Here is a 16,615-nt window from a genome sequence, read left to right as displayed (position 1 = left end):
GTAAAGGTAGTCCCCTGTGCAAGCACCAGTCGTTTCCGACTCTGAAGTGACGTTGCTTTCACAACGTTTTCTCGGCAGACTTTTTAACGGGGTGGTTTGCCATTGCTTTTTTAGAAAAGGATCGAACTCAGGTCATGAGCAGAGCATAGGACTGCAGTACTGCAGCTTTATCACTCTGCGCCACGGGGCTCTTCCATCCCTCATTACCAGGTAGCTAGAATATGAACTTTTAAATATTTTCTTTATGGGAGTATTTGTAAAATATTCTATCCCCCCTCACATGATTTCATCTGAGGTACAAATAACTGGTGGTAAATATAATCAGCAAAAGAAGGGTTAAGGCAGTTGGTATAACCACGCCATTGTAGTTGAATAAACCCTGTAGGGAGTAGGGATGGGCATGAACCAGCTCACGAATGAAAGTTCATGATGAATTTTGATTGATTCATGGATTGCAAACTGATTTTCATGAACTGAAGAACCACCATGAATGTCCACAAATTTTAAGACATGGTGGTTTGTGCAGAGCAGAAACCTGCTTTCTGGTATTCATTAAAAACAGTTAAGTGGCAGGGAGCAGAAAGAAGGGATCACAAACTAATACAAACTGGTTTGGTTTGTGAACCAGCTTCCTGGTTGATATTGGTTCATTGTTCAGTTTGTGGCTTGGCCACAAACCGGACAGTAAAAATGTGCTTTGTGCCCATCCCTAGTAGTGAGTTTGCAGGTGGCAACCATATAGCAAATAATGGTCTGCACCCACCTAAAATATGGAGAACAATGTGTGTTTTTTGCATATTTATACCATCTTAATACTTTTTTGGGGGGAAATCATGGTTATTTACTTTATATAGAAAGAAGTTGTGCTAATTAAATACCTTTGACTGTAGATTGTTGGACAAAGAAAGGGATTCTGCCCTGTTAAAATCCAGATCTGTACTTTGCTCCAACAAATTGAATTCATCCTTGTTACCAGTCAAGGCAGCAGAAGTGCTGAAGGGCATTGAAGGGTAGCAGTGATGGGACCTGTTTGAACTTCTTTCATCAACACTCTCTACATCCAAGTCATCAAGACTGGAACTGAAGACAAAAAATGACCAGTTACAAGTGGAACGCATCAGCCATGTTAACCAGTCACTCAACATTAAACCAACATTCACCTGGCCTAAAAGATATATACAAAAGGGGTAAATTTTATCAAATGTCAGCAATATGGATTTATAAATGATGTCAGCAAGCTTTCATAATCCCAGATCTATACTTGCAGAGATGATGTGAGGGTTTGGATTGAAGGTAGCTACTACTTCCTGTCCTCCTGTTGCTTCACTCCTATACCTCCAAGCCATCTCCTCCACCCAACACACACACTGTTAGACATTTCTGACTTCAGAACTAAGACTGCACAAAATTTTCATCTGGTTCAGTTTTTGCAAGGAAGGTTAAAGAAGGTACAACACTTTCACTAAAATAACCACTCGCCTAGATAAAAATGTATGTTACTATGAGATAGCAGTCTAAATCACTTTCATGGCAAAGCAGCATGATCCCCAGTGTGACTCTTCCCCTTTTCTTACTCTTGTCAAAGCACTTGCAAAAAATGGACAAAGAATCATGCTAGGCCTCATGCTTCAGATTGCCTTCAGTGAGAGTTATATGATCCCTCTTTTGGGGAAAAAGGCATTTGTCAAGGAGGGAGAGGGGAATTCTGTGCTGCAGACAGCCCTTCAGATTCCTTGCTTTAAAGAAGGTAATCCTCAGCAGCACATGTGGCACAGGGCCTCCCTTTGCTTGTTTAGTTTGGTATTCCCTCAGTAATCCCTCCTTCCTGCCCAATGTTTTAATTATTTTTTAAATATATGCTTATATGTAATTCTGGTTTTAATAGTTTTAATCAGGGGTGGAATTCTAGCAGGAGCTCCTTTGCCTGTTAGGTCACACACCCCTGATGTAGCCAATCCTCCAAGAGCTTACAAAAAAGTGCCTTGTAAACTCTTGGAGGATTGGCTACATCAGGGGTGTGTGGCCTAATATGCAAAGGAGTTCCTGCTAGAATTCCACCCCTGGTTTTAATTATTATTTTGATGGTTTTAAATATCTGGTTTTATTATTTATTTTTTAGTTGGTTAGCAGCCTTGGTGAACCTTATATGGACAGAAAGGTGGGGTATAAATTTTGTAAAATAAGACAGAGGAGAGAGACTGAGTTACAGATGGCTCTCTTTAATGTGAAAGTTATCACTTTACCAAGAGGCAAACATTTTTGCTCATGTTCACATGGCTTTATGAAAGACTGCTGAATCAATCTTCTCATGAGATTTGTGCAAAGGGGTCAACCAGCTAGACAGAGAAAAGATCAATATAGTTTCTACATTGCCATTTACAGGGAAAAGGGGAAAAACAAGCAACCTCCTTCTGCTTACTAATTCTCCCTTGCAAAACCGTGCTCCTCCATTAGTGTCAAAAGGCAAACTTGGGCTTGGAAATATTGTTTTTACCCCATAATGTGGAATTCTTCACTTCAGTGATGCTATTCCTTTAAGAGATCAAGACCTAGACAAGCATCCTTAGAAGACTGATGCAGTGAAGTCCAGAAACAGCACCATCTTACTTCTTCCATTTCATACTTCAAACCTCAGGAAAGATGACTGAGTACAGATATACTAAACCAATACATATTTTGTTCAGTAGAGTTCTTTTCATGTATTTACTGACAAAACTAATACCATACCTTCGTTTTTTCATGATGGAATAGCGTTGATTTCTTGGGTGGCTAAATGCATGTGCCTTGAGTGGCAGGTAAGAGCCTGCTGTACACGAGTTAGATGGAATGACAGGTGATGTATTTCCACTGTCCATGCTATTTGCAGGTGCTTCTAGGTCTTCATTCAACTCCACGTGGTCTGTGCAATTTTCAGAAGCAGATTGGCCTACATTAGGGTAGTTGACACCAACTTCAGTCTAAAGTGTAAAATTAATATGAGTTAGTAAGGTTTGCAAAGGATATAGAACAGATGGAAATGAAGCCAAACTCAATTTGTAGCTCTATCATGAGGAACTAATGTTTTCAGGACAAATCTTGGCAGAGGAGCCCAGGATCATCAGTAATACAACTGAGGATGAGGTGAAGCACATGCACCAAGGATGGTTGTGTGTTCCATCATGCAAACTATTATTTGTTATTTGTTTACTTTATTGATTCAAAAAGAATTCAGAAAAACCTATTTATTCCCCCAAATTTAACAAAAATACAGATTTAAATTAAATGGTGCAAATAGAATAGTGATGCATGGAGAAGTTCCAAGTAAGCTTAGGAAAAGGAAAGAGAGGAGAGAGAGAGAGGCTTGCTGACAGGTAGTACACAATGTAAGAGCACTAGAAGAATGCAACAGCTTAACCCCAAGACACCATAACATACAACTGCAATTCAAAGAAGCAGAACCAAATAGAATGCATTCACATCAAGCAGAAGCAAGACAACATGCAGTGACAAAAGAAACAAGTTTTTTCCTACAGATACACACAAAATGAAATTAGTATTTTTAAATACTCTCACTTCCCACCACCTGGGCAGATACAACTCACAATAATGATGGCCTTTTTGCATTGCTACAAGTCTTGCATTACACTTTTGGTGGTGACCCATCATCATAAACAGTGTACATGACTTAGTCTACACAATATGCTTATCACGTTGCAGACTGGTGATATGATGTCTTGCAAGAGTACTTGTAATGAGTGTTAATCACTATTAATTTTAATCTACATTGTATGGTGTAAAGGAATTTTTGAAAAAAGCTTTCACTGGTGTTCCAGAAGTTTCTTATCACCATAAGCTTTCTAAAAGGAGTTTTAAAAAACATTTAGCTTGAAAGGAGAACTCTAGAAACAGATGATTTTTTCAGGTACTTGAAATTAGACCTCTATAGCAGGTTGATATTGAAAGCTTCCTTCCCAGAAATATAATGCAAATGTTCATAATGGCTCATACCAAAAGGATCATAAGAGACCATGATAGAACTGTTGAAGTAAACACATGAGGTGGAAAGCTAACAATTCAACATGCCAAAGACTTTTAAATGAACAAGTATGTCAGGTGAAAACACATATGTTTCTGTGATGCCTGGACAAGGCCCAAGTCAGCTTAGGAAAAGGAAAGAGATAAGAGAGAGAGGTTGACAGGTAGTACACAAGAGACTATGGAGCAAAAAGAGGGAACAGAAGGATGGACAATATCAATACCATGACTTCATTTGCTCACTAGGTAGTAGAGGGAAAACTTATATGCATTACTTATTACTCATCTTTTTAGACAATTATATCCTGCACTCTCAGTCATTATGAGTTCATGGAATACCTCACAATCATAAACATAAAAAACCTCACACTACAATATTTTAAAATTTAAAAAATCCCAAATCTCATCAGTGAAAAGGCCTGGGTGGAAAGATAAAGAAGCACCTGAAACTAGAAGGCTAGGTACCAAAGGAATCACCACGGAGAGGGAGTTTCCTAGGTAGGGCACCACCTACTGTCTGTACCTACCCATTTTAGTTCCACAGTTGAAGGTACACAGAGAGTGTTCTGTCCAGAAGACCTTTGCCAGGCAGCAGCAAGTGAGAGAAGTCAGCCTTTTAAGTTTCCTGGTCCCAGGCCAGTTATGTACACTTTTGAGAATCTTACCTGCTCTACCACCATGCGGTTTGCATATACTTCATCGCTTCCATTTAGCATTGCAGAAAGCCTGGATGCACCAAAGAAGGTGGAGGGACTGGAACATTTCTTAAAAGCATGAAATGGGGACTGCTGCTGATCTGGAATAAAACACATTACAGGAAAAAATATTTCTTGCATTGTCATTCTTTTATTCATTCTCGTAATGAAACTGGCAATGCTTTACATCAGTCAAAAACTGGAATATGAGACTCCTTTTATGTGCATACTTTCCATCTGTGTAAATGAACTCATGAACTCATGTTCTTGGAAAAAGAGTGACACATGAATTCAGTTTCCTAATTTATACAGGGGTCTAAGCATTCACCATCACATTAACCACTATTTTATTCTGACCTTAAAAAAACTGTAGCTGTCAGTATTATTTCCATTCTAAACTGACCATAATTGAGTTTTATAGGCAAAGTTCTGAAAGGCATTTACCAAATAAGCCAATTGAACCAGGATATGAAATGACCAGTTAACTAAGTAGACAGGAGGAAAAGAGTATTAAAATACAAATTCAGATGAGTTGATTCAAATAGAAACACAGTGCATGATAGTGTTACAATGAAAATGTTCACCTGCTGTTAAAGCACAACCTGAATGCCTGCATGCAACTGAGCAATAGATTTAACAAGTGGAAACCCACAAGGACATAGAGGGGGCATCTCATTTCCTTCACTATTTTCTCTTTCCCTTTCCTGATGACTCTCCCTTTTTTCTTCTTCTTTTTCTCCTTCCCACCAAACAGCCAACCTACATTTATCTGTCCCTCTGTCTGCAGCATTTCTTCCCCCCAGCAGCCTCTATCTAGGAAAACTATGGCCCAGTTTTGTGGCCCACTTGCATAGTAGAGAATCCTCAAGAACTTATGGGAGGGCACCTCACTTTCCCTTGTATTTCCCTCCCCATGCTATTTCCTCTTTCCCTCTTCCTGGCAACATATTATGTCCCCTTTCCCTGCTTCATTCTCTCCTCAGTAATTCATCATCCTTCCTTTTATCTGCCTCCCATCTTCAGCTATATTTGTTATTTATTTACTTCATTCATACTCCACCTATCTTCACAGCAGGGACCATAACAGCTCTCATTATTTTTCTCCTTTTTATCCACACAGCAACCCCGTGGGGTAGGTTAGTCTGAAAATATGTGTCTGGTTCAAGCTCACCCAGTGTGTTTCCATAGCAGGATGGGGGTTCAAAAGGTCTCCCAGACCCTATTCTGAAGTTCTAACTACTATACCACATTGGCTTTCATAGGGTGGCTGCTGTTGAACAGTGGCAAGCAGCCAGGTCTAGTTGAGTCATGCAAGTCAGGTGGTATCAAGTCAACCAGAGGTTGCTACCAGGCCTAGGGCTGCAAACCTCCAGGCAGAACCTGGAGATCTCCCAGAATTGCAACTCCAGAATTACAACTTGAACTCCAGATGACAGCCACAAAATCTCCAGGAATTCCCTAACCTGGAGCTGGCAACCCTAGTCAGGCCTGGTTCTAATGAGTTCTCCCTCAAAGGCCAAAATAGACCTGGAAAGTGCCCTGCCACCTCTTCCTGCCTTTTATTGACAGAACCCGGCCTGGAATACTGTAGTTGCCTAGCAGCAGCCACTGAGAGAATCTGTTGCTTAAAGCTACAAGTGCACATTTTATCATTTTGAAGTGTTTTTAAAACCCCCGAAGTATTTTATTTTAGATTTCACATTTTTCTGCAAACATGGGGCCCTTTTTAGGTTTGTAGAAAGATCTGTCTTGCCCATTCACAGCTCCAGTAATCAGATTTAAGTATCAAAAGATTTGCCGACTTCAATATTAGAATATAAAATGATACGGTCCAAATATTATGATAGTTATAATGATTTAACATAATAATCATTGTAATTATATTGATATACTAACAACCAGTATAGGTATTACTAGTACACGGAAGCTTCATGTAATAGGGAGAGCACAGAAATTTGTCCCAGAAACACAGTAGCAAATTAGTGTTATGATCTGGTTCAAAGCCAGCCAATAGGAGCTGTGTACTGGAAGACAGGTTAAGACAGGGATGGCCAAACTGTGGTTTATGTGGCTCTTTCACACATATTGTTTGGTTCTCAAAGCCCTCACTGCCCCATTGGCCGACTTGGAGAAGGCATTTGTTTCTTTAAATCACTTCTCCAAGCCAAGCCAGTTCGGCTGCTTGGAGAATGCATTTAAAATTATCCTTCCTTCCTTCCTTCCTTCCTTCCTTCCTTCCTTCCTTCCTTCCTTCCTTCCTTCCTTCGTCTTGTGGCTCTCAAACATCTGATGTTCATGCCTTGCAGCTCTCAAGCATCTGATGTTTATTCTATGTGACTCTTAAGTGAAGCAAGCTTGGTCACCCCTGAGTTAAGATCTGACCAGTTGGTATTGCAGTTAGATTTTGAGAGGCAGAGGCTGGACTATGGAAAGCTGGGAATGAGAAAGAAGGCTTGGACTGGCATGCATGTGTCCTTCAAAATCTGTAGAAATATGAGATCTTTGGGTTAAATTCCCCTGTCTGGCTAAAAAAGTGTTTTAAAAGCACTGTTACAATAGTCCAGTAGGATTTGCTGAGACTGTTGAAACTAAACTGCAACACAACACTGTATTTATATGTTATGAACCTGCTTCAGAAATGTTTTTTACCTTGGGCATGTATTCTAAAATCTAACACCCATATTCCCTACTTGAGTGTTAATATTTATCCCAGTATTTATGCATTCATTTATTTGGAAATTTTAGATGCTCTGGAGACCTGCTTGTGGTGACTTGTAAGGGAGGATGGGATATAAATCTAAATAAATAAATAAAACAATAAAATAAAACCATTAAAGAAGACAAAGTCAGTTAGAACAAGCCAAGCCATGTAAACAGGTGATTAAAACCAAGCCAGTGCGTAAAAACAGCATAGCCCACACATCAAGCAGTCTAAAAAGATGTACATAAAAGACTCCTGAAGTCAGAAATAGACCAGAAAAGCTAAAAGATATAAAAATTAAATGCCTGGGTAAAAAGGTAAGCACTAGGTGAGTCTCATGGGGAGAGGGCATTCCCAGGGTGAATTGTGTTTCTTTCTGAATGAATTTGGTTCTTCTTTACTTTAAAAAAAAAACTGTCTTGTCCCTGTCAGTCTACCTTTACCTTTGCTACTGATCCAGGCTTTGGTGGACTTATATCCACACCACAATCTTATCCCCTTAAAACTTTTATATCACTGGCAGAATGGGGAAGGTGTGAAATGGTGACAGAAAAAATCCTTCTAAGGTGGTGTCTAGCTCCAGTAAAGACTCTCACATTGGTCTCATGGTGATTACAGATGAAGGGTGGGGTTTAAAAAATGCCAGTGGTGGGAGTTATAGTTTGTCAGTTTGGGCTATCTGATTACTGTGAATGGCTGCACTACTATGCTATTACCTGAAGTTTCTGTCACCTGATAGGATTTGACAAAAGAACCTTAATGACCCTTCGATAGCCATAGATTTGTTTTCTGAATGGGTAGTTCACATAATGTGGGCAGAATCAGTGCTGCAAAAGGGATGTGCTAGTGTGTGTGAGAGAGAGAAGAGATGCCACTGGACAGTCTGATTTTGACAGTGAGAGCTCAGAATGTGGCTAAAATTAATTGAACTTGGGCAACAGCTTTAAAGGAAATTGCAGCATTCATGTCAAATCTGATGCATGGATCATGGACTTGCTGCCTGCTATATGGGTTCATTTGCTTTCAATATGCTCCGCTTGCAAGTTTCTAAATGAAAGTGTGGCACTTATCTATAACTTTTGTTTATTGAGTTGTCTTCTGTGCAAGCACACATTGGGACCACACAGGCGCACACTAACCACCGGAAGATTCTTTTCCAGTTACCCTTTCCCTTTTAAAATTTCAATTATATATATATATATATATATATATATATATATATATATATATATAAACCAAGAAGCCCCTTTCATGGATTGCTGGCTTGACGTGGCGAGAGGGCTTGCGCAGTTCAATGAGGCTGTGGGCTATGCCATGCAGGGCCACCCAAGATGGACAGGCCACAGCTGAGAACCCAGACAAAATGTGATCCACTGGAGAAGGAAATTGCAACCCACTCCAGTATCCTTGCCAAGAAAACCCCATGGATAGTAACAAAAGGCTAAAAGATATGGCGCTGGAGGATAAGCCCCTCAGGTCTGAAGGTGCCCAACATGCTACTGGGGAAGAGCGGAGGGCAAGTCGAAGTAACCACAGAAAGAGTGAAGTGGCTGGGCCAAAGCCGAAAGGACGCTCAGTTGTGGATGTGTTTGATGGTGAAAGGAAAGTCCGATGCTGCAAAGAACAATACTTCATTGGAACGTGGAATGTAAGATCTATGAATCAAGGTAAGCTGGATGTAGTCAAACAAGAGATGGCAAGACTGAACATCGACATCTTGGGAATCAGTGAACTAAAATGGACAGGAATGGATGAATTTCACTCAGAGGATCACTACATCTATTATTGTGGTCAGGAGTCCCGTAGAAGAAATGGTGTGGCCTTTATAATTAACAAGAGAGTGAGGAAGGCAGTAATGGGATACAATCTCAAAAATGACAGAATGATCTCGGTCCATATATAGATAGATGAATTTATTGTCATTGTTCTCAACAAAAAGAGAGCAACGAAATGAGGTGCTCTTCCACAAACATACCAACACATCAAACACACATATTCATAAACCATTTAAATACATCTGAAACCATTAAACCATTTAAACCATTAAAACCATTTAAATACATCTAAAACGGATAAACATTCATAAAACCATTAAAACCATTTAAACCATTAAATAAACATTCATAAAACCATTAAACATTCATAAAACCATTAAAACCATTTAAACCATTAAATACATCTAAAACAGATAATCCTTCATAACCCTGCATTTAACCTAACCACAGCACTTGGATAGAAACTGTCCTTAAATCTGTTTGTCCTAGCCTTCAACACTCTATATCGTCTACCTGACGGTAAGATCTCAAAAAGCAAATGGCCCAGATGTGTATGGTCCCTTAGGATCATTTGTATCTTCCTTTTACATGCCATATTATACAGATCCACCAATGAGGGGAGAGAACATCCACAAATCTTTTGTGCTCTTCTCGTCACTCTTTGGAGCACCCTTCTCTCTGCTTCCGTGCAGCTCCCAAACCATGCGCAGAGGCAATAAGATAAAATGCTCTCAATGAAACTACGATATCCAAGGCAAACCACTGAATATCACAGTAATCCAAGTCTATGCCCCCACCACTGATGCAGAAGAGGCTGAAGTGGACCAGTTCTATGAAGATCTACAACACTTTCTAGAATTAACACTAAAAAAGATGCCCTCCTCATCACAGGGGACTGGAATGCCAAAGTAGGAAGTCAAAAGGTAACTGGAACAACTGACAAGTTTGGCTTTGGAGAACAAAATGAAGCCGGGCAAAGGCTAGTAGAGAACAAACTGGTCATAGCGAACACCCTCTTCCAACAACCTAAAAGGCGACTCTACGCATGGACATCACCTGAAGGGCAACACAGAAATCAGATTGATTATATACTCTGCAGTCAAAGATGGAGAAGCGCCTTACAGTCAGTCAAAACAAGACCTGGTGCTGACTGTGGTTCAGATCATGAGCTACTTATTGCAAAATTTAGGCTTAAATTGAAGAAAACTGGGGAAGCCATCAGGCCATTCAGGTTTTACCTTGATCACATCCTTTATGAATATACAGTGGAGGTGAAGAATAGGTTTAAGGAACTAGGGTTGATAGACAGAGTACCAAAAGAACTATGGACAGAGGTTTGTGACATTGTACAGAAGGCAGCAATCAGTACCATCCCAAAGAAAAAGAAATGCAAGAAAGCAAAGTGCCTGTCTGATGAGGCTTTACAAATAGCTGAGGAAAGAAGGAAAGCAAAAGGCAAAGGTGAAAAGGAAAGATTCACCCAACTGAATGCAGATTTCCAGAGAACAGCAAGGAGAGATAAGGAGGCCTTCCTGAAGGAACAATACAAAGCAACAGAGGAAAATAATAGAATGGGTAGGACAAGAGATCTCTTCAAGAAAATTGGAGAAATCAAGTGAACGTTTCGTGCAAAGATGGCCATGATAAAGGACAAAAATGGTAGGGACCTAACAGAAGCAGAAGAGATCAGGAAGAGATGGCAAGAAGACACAGAAGAATTGTACAAGAAGGACCTCAATGTCCTTTACAACCATGACAGTGAAATCGCTGACCTTGAGCCAGACATGCTGGAGTGTGAAGTCAAATGGGCCTTAGAAAGCATTACTAACAACAAAGCGAGCGGAGATGACGGTATCCCAGTTGAGCTATTCAAAGTCCTAAAAGATGATGCTGTTAAAGTGATGCACACATTATGTCAATAAATTTGGAAAACGCAACAGTGGCCACAGGATTGGAAAAGGTCAGTTTATATCCCAATCCCAAAAAAGGGTAATGCCAAGGAATGTTCAAACTATCACACCATTACACTCATTTCACATGCCAGCAAGGTCATGTTAAAGATCCTACAAGCTAGGCTTCAGCAGTATGCAAATCAGGAACTACCAGAAGTTCAAGCTGGGTTTCAGAGAGGTTGAGGAACTAGAGATCATATTGCCAACATTCGCTGGATTATGGAGAAAGCATGCGAGTATCAGAAAAACGTCTATTTCTGTTTCATTGACTACGCTAAGGCCTTTGATTGTGTGCAACACAACAAATTATGGCAAGTCCTTAAAGAGATGGGAGTACCAGACCACCTCACATGTCTTCTGAGAAACTGTAATGTAAGAAGCAACGGTCAGAACGGGATATAGAACAACTGATTGGTTTAGAATAGGAAAAGGAGTTCAACAAGAATGTATATTGTCACCCTGATTATTTAATTTATATGCAGAGTACTTCATGTGGAATGCTGGCCTGGATGAAGCAGAAGCAGGAATTAAGATTGCCGGGGAAAACATCAACAACCTCAGATATGCAGATGATAACACTCTAATGGCAGAAAGTGAGGAGGACCTAAAGAACCTCTTGTTGAGGGTGAAAGAGGAGAGCACAAAAGCAGACTTGAAACTCAACATCAAAAAAACTAAGATCATGGCATCTGGCCCCATCACACTTTGGCAAATAGAAGGGGAAGACATGGAAGTAGTGACAGACTTCACATTTTTGGGATCCAAGGTCACTGCAGATGGTGACTGTAGCCATGAAATTAAAAGACGTTTGCTCCTTGGGAGGACAGCTATGGCGAACCTGGGCAGTATAATAAAAAGTAGAAACATCATCCTGCCAACAAAAATCTGTATAGTCAAAGCGATGGTATTCCCAGTAGTAATGTATGGCTGTGAGAGCTGGACCATAAGGAAGGCCAAGTGCAGAAGAATAGACGCTTTTGAGCTGTGGTGCTGAAGAAGAATCTTGAGAGTCCCTTGGACTGCAAGGAGATCAAATCAGTCAGTCCTAAGGGAAATCAACCCAGACTATTCCCTGGAAGGTCAGATGCTGAAGCTGAAGCTCAAATACTTTGGCCACAAAATGTGAAGGGAGCACTCACTGGAGAAGATCCTGATGCTGGGAAAGACAGAAGGCAAAAGAAGAAGGGGATGGCAAAAGATGAGATGGCTAGACAGCGTTACTGATGTAACAAACACGTATTTGAGCAGACTTCGGAGGATAGTGGAAGACAGGAAAACCTAGTGTGACTTTGTCCATGGGGTTGCAAAGAGTCAGACTCGACTGTGCGACTGAACAACAAACCAAGAAGCTGTGGTAGAGGGCTTCCTAGTGTTAAGAAAGAGCTTACTCACAGGGTCTGAACATTCTCCCTTTGTGGGTTCAATAACCAGACTGTCAGGAGCAGGCTGACTGCCTTGCAGTGAAGCATGAAGCCTTTGTGCAGAAGATCCAGGACTGCAGGGGGGGGGGGTGTATAAACCTCCTTTGGGGTTCTGTTTTGAGGGTTTGAGACCAAATTTGCCTTGGCCAGAAGGGGCTTACCAAGATACATCAGGTCCCTTCCATCTAAATCTTGGCCAACACTTTCATGATCATGGGGGATTGTGGAAAGGCATAGAACAGGCGCCTATCCACCTGAATTGGAAGGCATCTTCTATTGAACAGGGATTGCTCCCAGCTCTTGAGCAAAATATCCAGAGCCTGGCATTGTGTCTCATGGCAAACAGATCTACCAAAGGGTGCCTCATTGTGCACTGGCAGTGTATGTTCCCTGACAATAGACCACTCATGGTCTGAACAACTCATCCTGCTGTGCTAGCTGTGGTATTCTCTGAGACTGGCCCTGAGGGGAGCCTTAGTTCTTTTCTTGCTGCTGTAAGTGGATCTTGCTCAACAGAGGGGCTGAGACAGTCCAGGTTGATATCAAAGTGTGTGTCTGGGGCCCAGAACATGCTCAGTTCTGGCAGACTTAGAAAAGTCATCCCATTCCTGCAGAAAGGGGGAGGGTAGTAAAATGGATATTGGTGCCAGGGAGGTGGAGATGCAGCTTAGGGCCAAGGAGTCAATTGCATAGGATCAGGTCTGAGGGGGTGGCCACATAGTGCTCTGAGACCCATTTTTACTTCACCCTCAGACAAGGAGGGAGTCAGTGACTGCACATGTTTTAGATGGAGGCTGTTCCTGTTGAATAGGTGTCAAATCAAAGAAACTCCAGCAAGTAGAACTGATACGACTGCCTTGGGTCATGAGTGTCCTTTAACCAGTTGGTTCTTCTTACCATGTTTCTCCCTGTGCTTTTGTCCTAGCCTTCTTAGGAAGGGGTTCTGGGGTGCATCAAGAGTGCTCCCCCCTTAGCATTCTAGGGATGGAGAGAAAAACTGGAAAGGAATCCTTTGGTGACTGGGCTGGCCAGTTGCAATGTGGGACTGCACAGAAGACCAAAGATTAACTGCTGTTTTAAAGGGTAATGTTTCATCTTCTAAGTAAAGGAAGTTAGTTGATTGATTTGACTTAATGAATTGTCCCATCCCAGCTGGTGCTGGGCTCTGGGTGATGTACAACAGAAGTTACATTGGATCCAACACAGTGAAAGTGCGTAATGATACTAGTGTGTAATGATACTACTGCTATAGAAGTATGTAATGATACCTACTATAGAATCACTCACTGGTACATTTATTTAATAATTCTTGATATCAACATCAATCTTGTGCATAAGGCAATAGACTGAACAGGCTGTCTGACAGGCCTTCTTTCAAAGAACTATCAGAACCATACATACAATATTCAGTAATACTATTAGACAGAATTCTGAGAATGTAGCTAAGAATACATATATTGAGTATTTTATTGATTTACAAAGCATGGCTGATTAATTTGGACACTGTCAGTCTGTTGTTGTGTTTATTTGTTATTCTTGTATTTCATTATAAAAGTTACTTTATATGCCTGTGTGCTAACCATCTTGATTTCTTTGAGGGAAATAAATAGGCAATGAACACATGGGTCCCTAAGATTTCTTTTAGTTCATGTTAAAATTTGCCAAGTAAGTCAATCATAACAAACAGGATTAAACACTGAGGAATTTAATCCACTGCCTGTCAGCTTCCTTTGAGCCAGATTGCTTCCAAGAAAGCTATACACACTGATTACCACTGACCAAGACCTGCATATAAAATTCCTGGCATCCTGTTTTTCCTTGTCTGCAAAGAAAAACTTATTGGGTAAAGGTTTCTTCCAGGATCTGCTCTGACACTCTGGCCAAGTTTTTGTGCCTTGATCCAGGTTTTTGTATCGCACACAAAAACTCTGATGACTAAGCCAATTGGTGACAAAAAACTTGGTAGTAACTAGGGCTTTTTTCCTAGAAAAAGAGGTGCTGGAGGTGGAGGGAAATGAAGAAGAAACACACAGATGCCCCTCATGAACTTCTAAACATTTTTTGAGAATTTTGTTTCCACAAAGATGTTCTGGAACTCCATTTTGCTGCGTTCCCCCAGAAAAAACAAATCCCTGACAGCAACTGTTGTCTCAAGTGTTTATTTTGACTAGTGCATTTTAGAACGGAGAGTGAGGTGAACATAGCTAAACAGATACATAGTTTACAGATAATAAAGCGAAAAGTAAAATATGTAGCAGATTACTACTAGAAGTGCACACCTGAAAAATCAGAAGCACATTATTGTCATTGTTCTTAAATTTGCGGAGTATTGTTATTATTCCAGAAATATGAACAATACTGCCCTTCCTAATTTTTCCAATATGAAACTAAAGTTTTGCAACTGCCTCCCCCACCTCAAAAGCGGCAAAAGTGGAAAGAGAAAAAAGAAGGGTTCACAGTCCTCAGCTGGTCCACAAAATGTCATACCGTTTTCGCACACAGCTTACCACGGGGTCACATTCCTGTTCTCTCCACAGCGTCCGTCGGATTTCCCATTATCTGCGCCGAAGTTACAGGAAGTGCCGCGGCTTTTGCGTAGCAAACGTAAACCGCTAAAACCCAGTTTACGTTTGCTGCGCAAAAGCTGCGGCACTTCCTGTAACTCCAACGCAGATAATGGGAAATCCGACAGACGCTGCGGAGAGAACAGGAATATGACTGCATGGTAAGCTGTGTGCGAAAATGATTTCAGTCTTTTAACCTTAAAAAGGCCATTGTTTTCACTGGAGATAGATCTGACCTCCAGAGGCCACTTCTTCCCATTAATGTCCTTTGAAATTTTAAAGGGCTGTACAATAAGACCCCCTGTGAACCGTGAAAGACATTCTGACTCTGCTCTTGTTATTCATATGAACGTATGAAGCTGCCTTATACTGAATCAGACTCTCGGTCCATCAAAGTCAGTATTGTCTACCCAGACTGGCAGTGGCTCTTCAGGGTCTCAAACTGAGGTTTTTCACGCCTATTTGCCTGGACCCTTTTTAGCTGGAGATGCCAGGGATTGAACCTGGGACCTTCTGCTTACCAAGCAGATCCTCTACCACTGAGCCACTGTCCCTCCCCCAATATTTATCAGAGAAAAATATCAGAATTAGTAAATACCGGGAAAGACTTTCATAGTATCAGATATTGCCAATCTGATCCAAATACACATATTTCATTGGGTCAGCAATACCTGAGTGCATACCTCTACCTGCCATTGCCCTTCTTCAGCCTACTAAACAGATTCTCCCTGAGCCTGCTCAAGAGGATTGACAGTGAGTGGCAGCCATATTTGGCATGAAGTGTCCCTCCACCTAGGCACCCTCACACTTACCTTCAAGTTGTCAAGTGAGCACTGCAATCACTACATGAATAACAAAGAACTTTCTTTGTGACGCAGAATGTGTGTGGTCAGAATGTGTTTTCAGATTTATAAAGTCTGAATGGGGTGGGTATTAGGGAACAGGGACATGCATATAATGATATACATTTTGAATTTGAATTTCTCAGCCAATGTATCTATGGGACCACCTCTCCTGGTATACATCCACACAAGAATTATGCTCAAAGGAGAAGAATCTTCTGGTGATCCCTGGCTCCAAATATATCTAGCTGTCCTGGTGGAGCTCTTTGCCAAATGACATCCATGCCATGTGAGACCTAGCGAAGTTCTGCAGGGCCTGTAGGATAGAGATGTTCTACCAGGCAATGGTTGATAGGGTTCCCAAGTCCAATTCAAGAAATATCTGGGGATTTTAGGGGTGGAGCCAGGAGCAAGAGTGTGACAAGCATAATTGAACTCTGAAGGGAGTTCTGGTCATCACATTTAAAGGGACTGCACACCTCTTAAATGTCTTTCCTCCATTAGAAATAATGAAGGATAGGAGTATCTTCCTTTGGGGCTAATAGAATTGGACCCCCTGGTCCAATCCTTTTTAAACTTGGAGGGTATTTTGAGGAGAGGCACTGGATGCTAAGCTGAAGATTTGGTGCCTATCATTAAAAAAACAGTTTC

The 16,615-nt window shown here is 41.0% G+C and overlaps 1 protein-coding gene across 1 annotated transcript in view; it reads right to left on the bottom strand.

The window, feature by feature from the left end:
* Window positions 1–16,615, bottom strand: part of ARHGEF28 (Rho guanine nucleotide exchange factor 28) — a 220,974-nt gene that overhangs the window by 79,587 nt on the left and 124,772 nt on the right. The window contains exons 10-12 of the mRNA XM_060235810.1: window positions 4,675–4,810; window positions 2,728–2,955; window positions 879–1,080 (exon numbers count right to left, since the gene is read on the bottom strand). Coding sequence (XP_060091793.1) covers window positions 879–1,080; window positions 2,728–2,955; window positions 4,675–4,810 — 566 coding nt within the window. The remainder of the gene's footprint in view (window positions 1–878; window positions 1,081–2,727; window positions 2,956–4,674; window positions 4,811–16,615) is intronic.

This window comes from Heteronotia binoei, chromosome 4, assembly GCF_032191835.1.
Source record: "Heteronotia binoei isolate CCM8104 ecotype False Entrance Well chromosome 4, APGP_CSIRO_Hbin_v1, whole genome shotgun sequence".
NCBI classification, from domain to species: Eukaryota; Metazoa; Chordata; class Lepidosauria; order Squamata; family Gekkonidae; genus Heteronotia; species Heteronotia binoei.
The sequence above is the reverse complement of the archived record's forward strand: the minus strand, read 5'-3'. Positions and strand labels throughout refer to the sequence as shown.